At 38.9% G+C, this 15033-nt stretch overlaps 1 protein-coding gene across 1 annotated transcript in view; it reads left to right on the plus strand.

Annotated features, from left to right (window-relative positions):
* The window catches only part of Rbm44 (RNA binding motif protein 44), a 28960-nt gene extending 21546 nt beyond the window's left edge, over positions 1 to 7414 (plus strand). Inside the window, exons 10-14 of the mRNA XM_090355140.1 lie at positions 957 to 1036; positions 1141 to 1211; positions 3612 to 3900; positions 6485 to 6630; positions 7275 to 7414. Of these exons, the coding sequence (XP_090211266.1) occupies positions 957 to 1036; positions 1141 to 1211; positions 3612 to 3900; positions 6485 to 6630; positions 7275 to 7398 (710 nt within the window). The 3' untranslated portion in view covers positions 7399 to 7414. The remainder of the gene's footprint in view (positions 1 to 956; positions 1037 to 1140; positions 1212 to 3611; positions 3901 to 6484; positions 6631 to 7274) is intronic.
* The last annotated feature ends 7619 nt before the right edge of the window (positions 7415 to 15033 follow it).

Here is a 15033-nt window from a genome sequence, read left to right on the forward strand (position 1 = left end):
CTCCATTACATTGACACACACTGTGTTTCACTTATAGTGACTACCTTTCTGCTCTCATATATTTGAGTACTCGACCAGAGCAGGGATTTCTGTGTGGTTGGCTGTCCATGCATGTTCACTGCCAGGCACAGTATGGAGGCCATAGGTGCTCATTAGGTAGATAGATATAAGGTTCTAATTATTCACTGTTCATTTTTTTGCTGCACTATAGCTCTTTTCTCCCTCCTCACTGCATCATTGAAGAAAATAGTGTTATAGTTTATTACTGTTTTATTTAAACAAGCTTGATTCACTGTATTATTCTTGTAGAAAAATCCTATGTTGTAGCCACAGCTGGAGACTCTGGTGTGGGTTTTCGCAAGATGGTCAGTGAATTCCTGAAAAGGAGATTTGGTGAACATGGTCTCTTTCCAGAGGTCAGGGGTCAGATAACTGTACATCTTGGAGATGATTTCAAAGGTGGCCTTCGTGAAGTTGCCCAGAGTAGCAGTAGTTTTCTGTTTAGGATGCATTGAGCCAGGGGGCCTGCCTGAGGCCACAAGGCCACATACAGCTTATGGCCTCTGCAGACTCATCCTTGAAACAGAAGGGTAGCCTCGCAGGCAGTTGTTGGGAGAAGAACCTGAGAAGGGTGTGCAAAGGTCTGGATGTGAAGAGTTGTCTCAGACTATTATCTCAGCATTGGCTCTAGGGAATTATAGCAAGTCCAAATCAGAGGGGAGAGTCATGTTCCTTAGTAATGATGTCATCAGTGCATTTTAAGCTCTTATTAGTAATATTATATGACTTTTTTAAGGGGATATGATTTGGGCCCAGAAATCCAGGCTATTTTCTTCAGTTTAGTGCTGATAGTTGTTGGTAGCTTTTTGTAATTAGAAAAAATAATATCACATTCTTCCTATAAAATTACCAATAATGGATATTTGTCATTGTGTATTATGTTTTTCTGTAAGCAGAAATGAAGACTGTTGAACTACTACAAAGAGATAAAGGTTTTTTAATCCATGTTGGTGGTCTCTGCTCTTCAGTGTCTGAGGTATGCCATAACTGAGAGTTGTTTTTGGACTTATTAAAAATTCATGTTGCAGTTATTTGTAGTTTTTTTTCCCTATCTTTCACAAACTCTTCACTTTTTTTCAGGCTGATTTAAGGTCTAATTTCCAGAAATACCAAGTTTCTGAAATTTCAATTTATGATTCTTCTAATTACAGGTATGTTTCCCAAATTCAGTAATTGTGCATTCCTATCTGTCTACTGTACACCAATCTCTGCCCTAGACACTAGTCCCAGTAGCAACATTCCATAGCCAGCCCCACATGGATTCCCAAGCAAGGAGAGGGAGACAGACAAATAGCTAAAACTATTCATTGGTGCTCATCTAAAAACCTTTTTGTTTTTGAAGACAGTGGAAACAGGGTTCTAGACTGGAGGACATGGCTCAAGTGGTAGATCATGAGTCTGGAAAGCATGAAGCATTTTGTTCAAACCTCAGTGAAGGAAGAAAGAAAAGAAAAGAAAGAAAGAGAAAAATAGAATTTTACTATGTAATCCAGGCTAGACAAGAGCTTGAAATCTTCCTTTTTAGATACTGAGATTATAGGTATGAGCTCCACCTGGCCTCTTTCTGTACACCTTTTAACTTTTGATAGTGATGGTGTGTGTGTGAGAGAGAGAGATATGTGTACTTTCATTCCATTTCATGAAGTAGTTGACTTCGGTTCAGTTGTGGCTCCATCAGTGACTTGATGAATTCCTTTGGACAAACTACCTAACCTCAGCTTCTCTGTAAAGTGAAGCTAAAGAATCTTTGTAGCATTTCTATGAAGCTGTTGTGTTAAATCACGTAGAATGCCAGGATTAAACCCCATAGCAGATGCTTAGAAAATGATATTTAATTTTATTCTTTCTGGTTTCTTTACTTTTTAGTTGACATTTTAAGCTTTTTTAGAAGATGGATGTTCCAGCTACAAATGGTCATTTCCTATATGTATGTTGTTACTCTCTGTGACAGAGTATCTAATAACTACAATGATGGTATGATGGAAATGCTTTTCATTATTTTGTCACAAAAAGATAACTGCTTAGTTTGGATAGAAAAATGTCAATTAAAGAATGATTTTATTTGTAGTTAGAGATAAAGTTTGTTAAAAATAAGTATTTGTCTTAAATAGAGTCATTTAAGATTGTTTTTTAGTTGACCTGTTGATATGCTATTTATAAATTTTATTATTAAAATAATCCTAGGCGTGTTACTTGATGTCGTTCTTTTGTGTCTATTTTAAAAAAGAATTAAAAAACAGGATGCCACCTGTAATCCTAGCTATTCAAGAGACTGAAATCTAGAGGATTATGATTCACAGCCTGCCAGAGCAGAAAAGTCCTCAAAAGTCCATCTCCATACATAGAACCAGCAAAAAGCCAGATTAGAGGTATGGCTCAAGTGGTAGAGATCATCCAGGAAAGCAAGCTTCAGGCTCTATGTTCAAACCAGCAGTGGGAGGAAAACATAGGGTATTTTTTCCTTATTTGAAGTGTTATAGATTATGCTGGGATTTAGAAAATATAATTACATTGAGAAATAGAGTCCCATCATTTAAAAACAATTACTCTTCAGTTCCATATACATTGTCTAGGGGTTTTTACATTAATAAGAATAAGCGTTTGCCAGACTTTTCAAGTGTATGATTAAACTTCTAATTTTTAACTCCTAACTTTGTCTATTCTTTCACTACAGGTTATAAAGACATTCTTTTCTATATTCTTCTAAATGTTTTTAATTTTGCCCTTTACATCTAAGCCTTCAAGCCAAGTAGAGTTTGTGTTGTATATAAAAATTAACCTAGCTTCTTAGGAGTCTGAGGTCTGCGGATCATGGCTCAAAGCCAGCCCAGGCAGGAAAGGCCATGAGACTCCTAGCTCCAGTTAACTACCAGAAAACTAACGGTGGCTAAGTGGCTCAAAGTAGTAGAGACCAGTCTTAATCAAAAGAGCTCAGGGAGAGTACCCAGGCTCTGAATTCAAGCCCTACAACCAACCAAAAAAAAAAAAAACCTTCAGTTTTTTTGTGTGGACAACCGCTTGTCCACAGGCCACAGGTATATAATACTACAAAATAGTAATTTGCCACATTTGAACTATCAAATATTTCCAGGTGCTGGTGGCTCATATCTATAATCCTAGCTACTCAAGAGACTGAGAGTTGAGGATTTTGCTTCAAAGTCAGCCAGGGTAGGAATCTCCATGAGGCTTATCTTCAATAAACTACCAGAAAACTAGAAGTGGAACAACACTAACCTTGAGCAAAATAGCTCAGAGGACAGTGTCTAGGTCCCAAGTTCAAGCCCTATGACTGACAAAAAAAATAATGTTAGTATAAAATTGTTAAATGATAATCCATTAAAAGTAATTTTGTCTCATTTTAATCATTTGTTTTATATTTAATTACCCTGAATATCCTTTTTATTCCAAGGTAAGTTTTATAGTAACCCTTTTATTGTTAAAGGTAGTTATTCTTGTGAAAGATGCATTTCAGCCCATAATTACAAAATTAAATGTGAGCTAATTTAAAGTCATTAACAAAAAACCCTTTCATCTCTGTTTTTATCTATTAGATATGCATCCCTTGCTTTTAAAAAACACATTGATGCAAAGATGGCTGTAAAAGAAATGAATGGGATAGAAATAAATGGCAAATCAGTAAATGTGCGGCTTGTTAAAACTCCTGGGGAGTACATGTCACCTCTGGCCCCCAAAAGTGGGAGTAGAGCTTGTGCCAACCATGTGGAGAAAAACACCAAAAAAGAAATCAGTCCCACCTCCTCTGGTTCTAGATGCCCCAAAACTAGACTGAGACAAATGGGATCTGAGCAAGACAGTGAATTCTCCCCGCTGGACCAGAAGGTTAGTTTTCTTAAAATGGTTTTTAAAATGGTTTTTAAAATGCCATACTACTGGAAGTGCCTTTGTAGAGTGAGTGACTCCAGGGCCTGTGATCGCCACCCTAATCTCATCTTATACAGGTCTTGTTGTTCTTGAGGATGAAATCTCCCTCTTTTCTTTAACTGGGTTTTTGCTGTATCCCTTTCTCTTTATTCCTGGATCCTGTATTGTCATCATTTTTGTTGTTGGTTTTTCCCCAAACTTGCCTTACAAGTTTTTGTTTGTTTTTATTTTTGTTTTGTTGTTTTTGTGAGCTAGTAGGGCTTGAACTCTAGGCCAGGGCACTGTCCCTGAGCTCTTCAGCTCAAGGCTACCGACCTACCCCTTGAGCCATAGTGCCACTTCTGCTTTTTTAGTGGTTAATTGGAGATAAGTCTCACATTCTTTACTGCCAGGCTGGCTTTGAACTATGATCCTCAGATCTCAGTCTTCTGAGTAGCTAGGATTACAGGCATGAGCCACCACGCCCGGTTCTTACAATTTTTTTTGATGGGCATAGGGTTTGAACACAGGGTCTTGGACTGATCTCCAAGAGGCATAACATCCAGCCCTTTTGCTTTTGGTTATTTTTCTACTAGGGTTGGGTCTCGCTTTTGCTCGGGGCTAGCCTTGGACCATGATCCTCCTACCTGTTTTTCCCGTGACTAGGATAACAGGTATGTGCCACAGTGCCCAGCTAGTTAGTTAAAAGGAGGTTTTGCAAATTTTCTGCCCCAGGCTGACCTCCAACCATGATCCCCCTGTGAGCTTCCCTTTTGAGTTTCTGGAGATAAAAGCATAAGCCACCTCACCTATAATTCTTAAGCCATTTCTCATGTGTCTTAAAACCATAAAATGTTATTTGGGCGGGTAGGAGCATGCCTGCCTCATGGTAGTATTTGCCTAGTATACACAAAGCTTTGGGTTCAATTCCTCAGTACCACATATGCAGAAAAAGCCAGAAGTGGTGCCATGGCTCAAGTAGTAGAATACTAGCCTTGAGAAAGCTCCAGGATAGTTCCCAGGCCCTGAGTTCAAGTCCTAGGACTGGCAAAAAAAAGGCATTTCTGTGTCCTCATCTTTATTCACTGAGGTCTTAAATACCACCTTGAAAATGGCAGACTGCTTTGTTTCCTTCATCCCCTTCTATTCCTCAAAATGCCATTGTCATTCTCAAGAATTTTTTTTACCTAAGATAAATTCACTTTTCAACAAATATGTGTATGCAAGTAACCACTCCTGTAATCAAAGTAAAGAACTGAAGCCAACCACTGATGGCTCCTGCCTGTAATCCTAACTACTCAAGAGGCTGAGATCTGAGACTCACAGTTCAAAGCCAGCCAACCATGATAGTCCATGAGATTCTTCTCTGCAATTAATCACCAGAAAACCAAAAGTGGTGCTGTGGCTCAAGTGGTAGAGCACTTGCCTTGAGCTAAAGATCTCAGGGACAGCGCCCAAACCCACAGTTGAAGCCCTATGACCAACGACAAAGTTTTTTTTTTTTAAATAATAAAGGGCCGAGAGCGTGGCTTAGTGGTAGTGTTTGCCTAGCATGCACGAAGCCCTGAGTTCAATTCTTTGGTGCCACATACATAGAAAAAGCCAGAAGTCATGTTGTAGTTCAATTGGTAGAGCGCTAGCCTTGAGAAAGCCCAGGGACAGTGCTCAGGCCCTAAGTTCAAGCCTCAAGGACTGGTAATAATAAATGAATGAATGACTGTTCCAGCATTCCAGAAGGATTTCATGTTACTCTGATCCATTCATTCTGTCTTTTATCTATTTTTTCCTACTTCCTAGTTACCCATTCCTTTTTTTCTACCATTAGTGACTCCACTTATACACAGACTTTCCTTTTTCTTACAGTCTTCTAGAGCCCTTGTTCATGCTGACAGGATTGCACTTTACTTTGCCTTCCTTTGAATTTCTTGTTTTTCCTGTGACTTCATTGCTAGATTTTTCAATGAAATATATATCTAGTCTCTGATTAGTTTTCTCCTTTTGTCCTAATATTCTGACTTCATTTTCTAAAAATTTCACTTCAGCTATTCTTTCCACTGTCACTAGTGACATTTTTCATTGGTCTTGGCCTTTTTGATATTGGCTATCCCTTTTCAAAGCTCGTTTCTTTTCAGCTCACTAATACTTCATAGTTTGGGTGATTTACTTTGGACATGTTTGAATTTACTGCACAAAAATAAAGGAAATAAGGTATGGGCTGGAGGGTTTTTGCAGCATGGGGCCTCTGACTTTTAATGTGTGTTTCCGAGTGTTGCCTGCGTACCCTCTGGCCTCTTCTTTCTACTCCTGACTTTTCTTTTAATGCCTCAGTATTTTCAGTCAGAGCCCTGGGATCCTTTGGCTAATTCATTTGTCTGGTGTTCAGATCAAGAAACAACATGCTTGGTCCAGCTAGCCATGGCTCTGGGCCAGGAGTTAGCGTAGAGGAAGTATATGAGGCCTTGGGGCCTTTGGATGGCATTGCATCCATAGAGAGACAGACCTTTCTCCCTTTTGACTTTTTCCTCATATTCTCAACACTTACTTCTTGTGCTCATTTATATAGGGTATCAAGAAGAACTGTAAGCAGATTGAGTCTGCTCACTTACTACCTGAGACACCTGTTCAATTCATACCACCAAATACACTGAACCTTCGTAGCTTCACCAAGATCATGAAGAGACTGACAGAATTGCATCCAGAAGTCAGCAGGTAATAACTGAAGTTGTGTTGAGATTAATTTTCAACTTTTTATAGTTTTTTTTTTAACTTTGAACTCAGGGCCTTTACACATGGTGGGTTGATACTCTATTGTTAGAGCCAGGCCCCTAGTTTCTCTCTAATTTTAAGCTGCTAATGTAAAATTATAGATTAGTACGGCCAGGTACTGATGACTCATGCCTGTAAATCCTAGCTACTCAGGAGTCTGCTATCTGAGGATTAGGGTTCAAAGCCATCCCAGGCAAGAAAGGTTGGAGATCTTTGTTTTTGGGGTTTGTTTGTTTGTTTTTTGGTCCGTCATGGAACTTGAACTCTGGGCCTGGTCACTGTCCCTGAGCTCTTCAGCTCAAGGCTACTACCCCACCCCTTGAGACATAGCACCATTTCCTGTTTTCTGGTGGTTAATTGGAGGTAAGAGTCTCACTTTTGTGCTGGGCTGGCCTTGAACCGAAATCCTCAGATCTCAGCCTCCCAAGTAGCCAGGATTACTGGCATGAGCTATCAACATGTGATAGTACCCAAGCTTTGAATTCAAGGCTCTATGCCAGCACAAAAGATAGGCAGGCAGGGAGGGAGTGTCAGAACCTGTCACTGTGGAAAGGGAAAATATTTATGTATACTTTCCTTTTATACAGAGACCATATTATTGATGCACTTCAGGAGGTGAGAATGAATCATAAAGGTTTTCTCAATGGCTTATCTATTAATACTATTGTGGAAATGACATCATCTGTTCTGAGAAACTCTGCTTCTGCTTAGGAATGAGTGATCCAAGAAAGAGGTAAAGTGATCATGTTCTTTTTATTGAAGCTATTGACTTTCTTTTTACATAAAGAATACATTTGATCAAATGTGTTCTTTAACAATAAAATTTTAAAACTTATTCTAAAATTATAAATATAATCACTCCTAAATAGATTGGCATAAGCAGCATTTATCATCTCACAGTGTATAGAACAGGATTCAAAAGTGGTTTTAGGTCAGGATCTCAGGATATTGCAGCCAAGATAGTAACCAGAGATACTGCTTCTAGATCATGCTCATCTCATGGGTGTCACAAGAAGAGTCAGTTCCTTGCTATGTGGGCCTTTCTTTCTGTAATGCTCCTGGATTATATTATAGCAGCTGCCTTCCTCTAATCAGGCGCAAGGTAGAAGCAATAGTGTCTTTGTGACCTACTTTCTAGTTATGTCTCACATCTCCCAAACCCTTAGATGAAAGTCACTGCACTCAAACCTATACAGGGAAAGGGGGTCGGGAGGGCTATCAACTCCACTTCTGAAAGAAAAGTTCAGTAAAGAACTTTTTACATATGTGTAAACAATAAGCAAGCAAGCTGTTGCTGGCTCATTTCCGAGCTACTCAAGAGGCTGAGATTTAAGGATCATTGTTCAAAGCCAGCCTGGGCAGGAAAGTCCATGAGGCTGTTATGTTCAATAAACTACTCAGAAAAAGTTGAAAGCAGCACTGTAACCCAAGTGGTAAAGCACTAGCCTTGAGCAAAAGAAGCTCAGGGGCAGTGTCCGGCTCTGAGTTCTAGCCCCAGACTGGCACCAAAAACAACCAAACACAAAAAAGAGAAGTTATGTGGAGTATCTCAGTACTGACCCTGTAAAACAAATACAATGGCTTTCTGAATGCTTGTAGTTTCACATGAGAGTAAATTATCCTTGGGGGATTCCCAAGACCACCTTCTGGCTCAGTGGTCAGTGATGTAGTATAACATACTTGTGGGTATGATTTATTTCAACAGTGAAATAGAAAAATCGGCCAGGGGAAAAGGGCATGTGGGTGTCACTGTAGGAAATCAGTGACTCTCCCCATAGTTACAGTGAGGAGTTGGGAACCCTTCTTCACCAGAGAAGCTCAACAGAGCTTCAGTATCTGAGATGTTCTTGGGAGTTAGTCATAGAGGAACTCTTTAGCACATATTAAAGTTTTAATGTAATTTGATTTTTCTGTTAAAATCTGAAAAGTTTTCCATATGTGTAACATCTGATGGTAGAATGTAATACATTCTACTATACTGTAATTGCAATTATTGTAATGTATTGCCAAGTGATATGACTAATGGAGAAAGACTTCAATTGTAAATTAATGCATATGATATTCATGAATTTATGAATGACATAGTTTAGTAGTAAATATGATAACTGTGTGCCTTTTGGGAATATTGGATTTAGCATGATTCATATTTTATTGTTAAATTTCTTCCTTCTATAGAGAATCCTTGGAAAGCCATTGAGTGCTCCTCAACAGAGAATTTCAGAGGATATAGGAACAAGTGTGGTAATACCAAGATGGATATGATAAAATAGCCTAGATAGCTAGACCTATTTGTTTAATGTGTTACTTTATAGCTTCCCTTAAAATATAGCAACAGTTGCCTGCAATATTAAGATTGTCTCTATGTAAAATTACAGTTCTTAATCACTTTATTTCAACTTTGTTACTTAGAGACTTCACTCTGTATATTTTAGATCAGAAAAAAAAATGGACGTTTAAAAAACCTTTGTCAAGTCAACTTTAAAAAATACAAAGGAAGTGGTGCTGTGGCTCAAGGGATAGGGTGGTAGCCTTGAGCTGAAGAGCTCAGGGACAACACCCAGGCCCAGAGTTTAAGTCCCACGACTGACCAATTTAAAAAAAAAAAATACTAACCAAGAGAATGTATGTTACTGTTTGACAGTTTCATTCAGTTTCCACACATAACAAATCCAAAGCTTACATGTTACTTCCAGTTTTTGTTTAAAGCTCTTGCCCTGTGTGGTAAAACAACAGATAAACACATGACATTTTAGAATATGAGCATAAGTCGGTTACTGCTATGATAAAGTTAATGTATTTTGTGACTTATACAATACTGAGATGTATTTTCCCAAGAGAGAATCCATGTATGCTTTGGTAATGTACTGAACGTTAAATTGTCACCTTAGTTCTCACATTGGTTTTGTGATAAGCTATATTCTATTAGATTATAGTGTAAGTTGAAGCAGTTTTCAAAGGCTAATTGTTAGCTTTCCTGAAAGCAGTATAGAATATAAATTCTGCAATTCTCTTCTTTATAAAAACTGTTTAAAGTTGTGCTTTTACTAATAGATTAACATTTAAGTCTACTTTTTCAAATGTTTAAAATGTTTTGTATCTCCAATATTTAGTTGATGTCATTTGCTTAATACCCATTTAGCATTTTTAATGTATTTATATTTAATAAAAAACTATCTGAACTTCTGTTATACAAGCACAATGGGATTTTTCTTTTGTTTTTTTTTCCTCTTTCTTTTTCTTTTTCTTTCTTTCTTTTTTTTTTTTTTTTTTTTTTTGCTAGTCCTGGGGAGTAAACTCAGAGCCTGAGCACCGTCATTGGGCTTTCTTCAAGGCTTAGTGCTCTACCACTTAAGCCACAATACCACTTCTGGCTTTTCTATATGTGGTCACTAGGTCAAATTTCCTACCACAGAAGGGGATTTTTCTAGGTGAAATTAACCTACAGTGTTTGTGTAGAATTCATAAAAGTAACAATACTATATAGCTAACTACTGAATTTCTAAGTTTTAAATATATAAATATGTGTGTGTACTCAAAAGAGCCATATTAAATGAAATGAAAATAAGTTTTTTTCTAAACATCAAATTAGTTAAATCTAAAAATTATCAGATTTTTTTATATGGCCAAGTTCAGTCTCTCATGCCTATAATCCTAGTTACTCAGGAGGCTGAGATCTGAGGATCATAGTTTGAAGCCAGTCCATGTAGCAAAGTCTGTGAGACTTTTTTTTTTTCCAGTTGTATAGCTTGAATTCAGGGCCTGAGCACTGTCCTTGGGCTTTCTCAAGGCTAGAACTCTACCACTTGAGCACCACTTCTGGATTTTTCTATGTATGCGCTACCAAGGAATCAAAGGCGCTTCTTCATGTATAGTAGACAAGCACTCTACCACGAGGCCAAATTCCCAGCTCCATGAAACTCTTATCTCCAGTTAACTACTAGAAAGCTGCAAGTAGAGCTGTGGCTAAAAGTGGTAAAGTACTAGCCTTGAGTGGGAAAAGATCAGTTACAGAGCCCGGGCCCTGAGTTCAAGCCCCATGAACAGGAAAAAAAAATCTTTTATATTTTATATGTTAAAAAGCTAGGTCCAGAGTTCTGAATAATGTTGCAATGTGAAATAGATATTTTCCATATAATAGAAGAAATAAGGTGCGTACTTCTAGTCATTTGTTTCTAGAAGGCATGATAAAGTAGGTTTCTAGAATACAGAAACAAGATTACTGCATTTGATTTTGGGAAAATACAGAAAAGTTTGCTGAAATTTTTTCAGGTTATTTAAAATAAACAAGTCGTCTCCAGTAACTGAAAAACAAGATAAAACAACTTCTGTAAATCAAAGAATTTTTCATTGTGTCCAGTAAATAACTTAGTGTTTCTCAAGATAAATTTAGAAATTCATATTATTCTTAATAAATCTTTTGGAACTTCAAGTTTAAAAAAAAACACATGTTGCTGGGTGTCATTGGCTCACAGCTGTAATCCTAGCTGCTCAGGAGGCTGAGCTTTAAAGGTCACAGTTCAAAGTTAGACAGGACAGAAAAATCCATGAGACTCACTCTTACCTCTGGTTAACCACTAGAAAACCAGAAGTGGTACTGTGGTACAAAGTAATAGACTGCTAACCTTGAGCTAAAGAGCTCAGGGACAGCAAACAGACCCAAGATTCAAGCCCCACAAACAAACAAAAACTCCATGTTGATTTTCCCTCTAAAGTTTCTATTGATATTCTATGGTTACATAACATTCTGTCCAATTTTAAAAGAATAGTCAGATTGTCCAGGTTTCCAAGTACCTTCTGGAACAAAATTTCAGACGATTTTTAGTTGTTGCTTATAACTTTTGTGGGGGGGGTCGGGTTGTGGGGCTTGAACTTCGGGCCTAGGCGCTGTCCCTGAGCTCTTCAGCTCAAGGCTACCTGCCCTACCCTTGAGCCAAGCTCTGCTTCCTGTTTTCTAGAGGTTAATTGGAGACAAGAGTCTCTGGTCCAGGGCCAGGAGTTTAGCCTAGTGGTAGAGTGCTTGCCTAGCCTGCACAAAGACCCCAGTTCGATTCCTCAGTACCACATACATAGAAAAAAAGCCAGAAATGGTGCTGTGGCTGAAGTGGTAGAGCTCCAGCTTTGAGAAAGCCCAAGGACAGTTTCCAGGCCCTGAATTCAAGGCCAAGGACTGGCCAAAAAAAAAAAAAAAAAAGGTCTGCAGTCCTTTGGTGCCTGGGGCTGGCTTTTGAACCTTGATCCTCAGATCTCAGCCTCCTGAGTAGCTAGGATTACAGGCATGAGCCACCATCCCCAGCTGCTCATAACTTTTTTTTATATACCATAGTATTAGAATATAAAAAAATCACATCATTTAAAATGTATAGTTATGCCAGGCACTGGTGGCTTATACCTGTAATTCTAACTGTAGAAGCTAAGATCTGAGGATTGAGGTTGAACACCAACTCCAGCAGAAAACTTATCTCCATATTTCCATATAACTTATCTCTCTGTGAGACTTGTATTGCCAATTAATTACCAAAAAGCCTGAAGTAGAGCTGTGTGGTTCAAGTGATAGAGTGCTACCCATGAGCACCATAGCTCAAGGACAACACCCAGGCCCTGAGTTCAAGCCTTAGAATCAGCCAAATAAATAAATAAAGGCTTATAGTAAACTGCTATGTGTACAGATTGGACCTTCTCAGAGGTCTTGTCTATCATCCTCGTAACCTGAGACTCTGTGTCAAAGGCTATAGATTCAAGAACGCTTTCTGTTTAGTTGAACTTGATGTAAAGGAGATTATCCAGGCAGGCCAATCTAATCACATGAGTTCTTAAAAGTGATAGAAGCAGAGACAGAAGAGAGAGACTCAGAAATGGCATTACAAGGGCACACTCTGCAGTCCTGCAGTTGGTAGCTTTGAAGCCAGAAAGTACCAAGAGCCAAAGAATTTGGTTGGCCTACAGCATCTGGACTGGCTTCCAACTATGATCCTCAGATCCCCACCACCTGAGTAGCTAGGTGGCTTAACTTTGTATTTCATAATAATTTTAGACTTATAGAAAGCTGCAAATGTATTAGTCTATTTTGCTTTTTCTAATGTGAACTTACATTGCTATAGTAACATAATCTAAAGCAGTAAAATTAATACTGTTAATCATAGATGAGCCCTGTTCTGTTCTTCCCCAGCCCCCATCCCCACCCTGGTCACATTTTAAGCCTGACACAAGTGCCTGTAATCCTACCTTCTCATGTGGCTCAATCTGGGAAGAAAAGTCTATGAGACTCTTATCTCCAATTATTCACAAAATAAAAACCAAAACCCAGAAGTGGATCTGTGGTTCAAGTGGTAGAGAGATAGCCTTGAACGCAGGAATTCAGGGATAGTACCCAGTGCCTGAGTTCTAACCCCAGGACAAGCACAAAGTAAATAAAAAGTTGCATTTTGTTTATAATGATAAAAGTATTACAAATGCATATCAAAAATTAGTGTTAAATATCAAGACTATATTATGATATAGAATAAAGTGGTTTTTATCTACAATGTGCTTTAAATGTGCTCATAATTTCCATTAGCATAAAGAATTAAAGTGGGTACAATTTTGGTTGTATAGACTAAAAACATTGGGAACTTGCCTTTCTCCAGTGGTACCAAGTTGTTTCCTGTGTGTCTTTATGCTGCAAGGGTGGGGTTCCGTCTCTATTCCTAGAGTATTAGGATATAATCTCTGGTTTCAGTGACTTTCTCTTTGTCACCAGTTGTTCTTAGTGTCTATACTTGCTCTCCCCTGGCTGAGGATAGGGCAACAATCTGAGGCTATGACCTAAGATTTAGTTGGGTTTTCCTCTTTTACCCAGTTCTAAAATTCTACAAGTGGTGTGGAACAAATAATTTTTCTGACAGATTTGCTTTCCACGTCTTAGGATTTTTGTTTCCGTTCAGGGACTAGTAGGACACACCCCCCTGGCTGTCCCTTCGGCTGCTTGCCAGTCTTCAATGTTTAAGTTTTAACGGCTGACTCCCGGGGGATTTGAAAAGCTAGTACTTAATAAAACTAAGGATTCCCAAGACACTGCTGTTTTGTTATTATTTAACACTCTTGTACTTAAAAAGCTCACTGAACTTAGTTACTACTTACAAACATGTTGTGTCCAGAACCAAGAGTGAAGACTCCAGCCAGTCTCCCCTTCTGTCCAAGCATATGACTGAAAAACTGCCTGTTGAACATCTGATGCCTTGTTCATGGAAGATATTCCATTCTTCCTGGTTTGTGTTGTTTTCCAGGGAGCTTCTCTCACCCTAACCTATGTTCTGTACATATGCCTTTTTTTCTCTGGCTGCTGTTAAGATTTTCTCATATTTAGTGATATTAAGAAATGTGATAAGATATGCCTTAGTGCATTCTTCTTCCTGACTCTTGTGTTAGTGGTTTGTTGATACTCTTAGATTTGTAGGTTTATCGAAAATATTCTACAGAGTAGTTATTCATATAATTCCCACACATCCTCTTCCTCCATGACTCTTATTGCACATAATAGGTCACCTGTAGTAGGCTTGTGGGGTTGTGTGTGTGTGCGTGTGCCCTTCATTCTATCTCATCACTTTGATCTTGCAAAACTAGAAGTTAAACCCTAGGACTCACATATAGCAGTCAACTGCTTTACCACTGAGCCTCTCTTCTTTCTTCCTTTTTCTTTCGTCAGTCGTGGAGCTTGAACTCTGGGCCTGGACACTGTCCCTGAGCTCTTCAGCTCAAGGTTAGTGTTCTTCCACTTGAGCCACAGTGCCACTTCTGGTTTTCTGATGTTTAACTGGAGAGAAGAATCTCACAGACTGGACTTTCATGCCCAGGCTGGCTTTGAGCTGCGGTCCTCAGATCTCAGCATCCTGAGCAGCTAGGATTGCAGGCATGAGCCACCATACCCTGGCTCCACCCTTTTCTTTCTTTTCTTTTTTTCTTTTTTTTTTTTTGGCCAGTCCTGGGCTTGAGCTCAGGGCCTGAGCACTGTCCTTGGACTTTCTCAAGGATAGAGCTCTACCACTTGAGCCTCAGCACCACTTCCAGCTTTTTTCTATGTATGTGGTACCGAGAATCGAACCTGGGTCTTTGTGAATACTAGGCAAGCACTCTACCACTAGGCCACACTCCTGGCCCACACCCTTTTCCTTTTTAAAGTCTATTCTGCAATGCTGTTGTTCCCTGGGAGTCATTTGATCTTGTTCTTGATTTCAAGTTCGTCAGCTGGCATCACAGTAACCTTTATGCTTTTTCCTACTTACTGAGCACTACTCTTATCGTTTTCTCTAGTATTGTCTGTGGTTGTAGGTTTCCCATAACTGGTGGGAAGCTGTTCTAGGCTGGATGAGA

This window comes from Megascapheus bottae, chromosome 21, assembly GCF_031878675.1.
Source record: "Megascapheus bottae isolate mThoBot1 chromosome 21, mThoBot2.hap1, whole genome shotgun sequence".
Taxonomy (NCBI): Eukaryota; Metazoa; Chordata; class Mammalia; order Rodentia; family Geomyidae; genus Megascapheus; species Megascapheus bottae.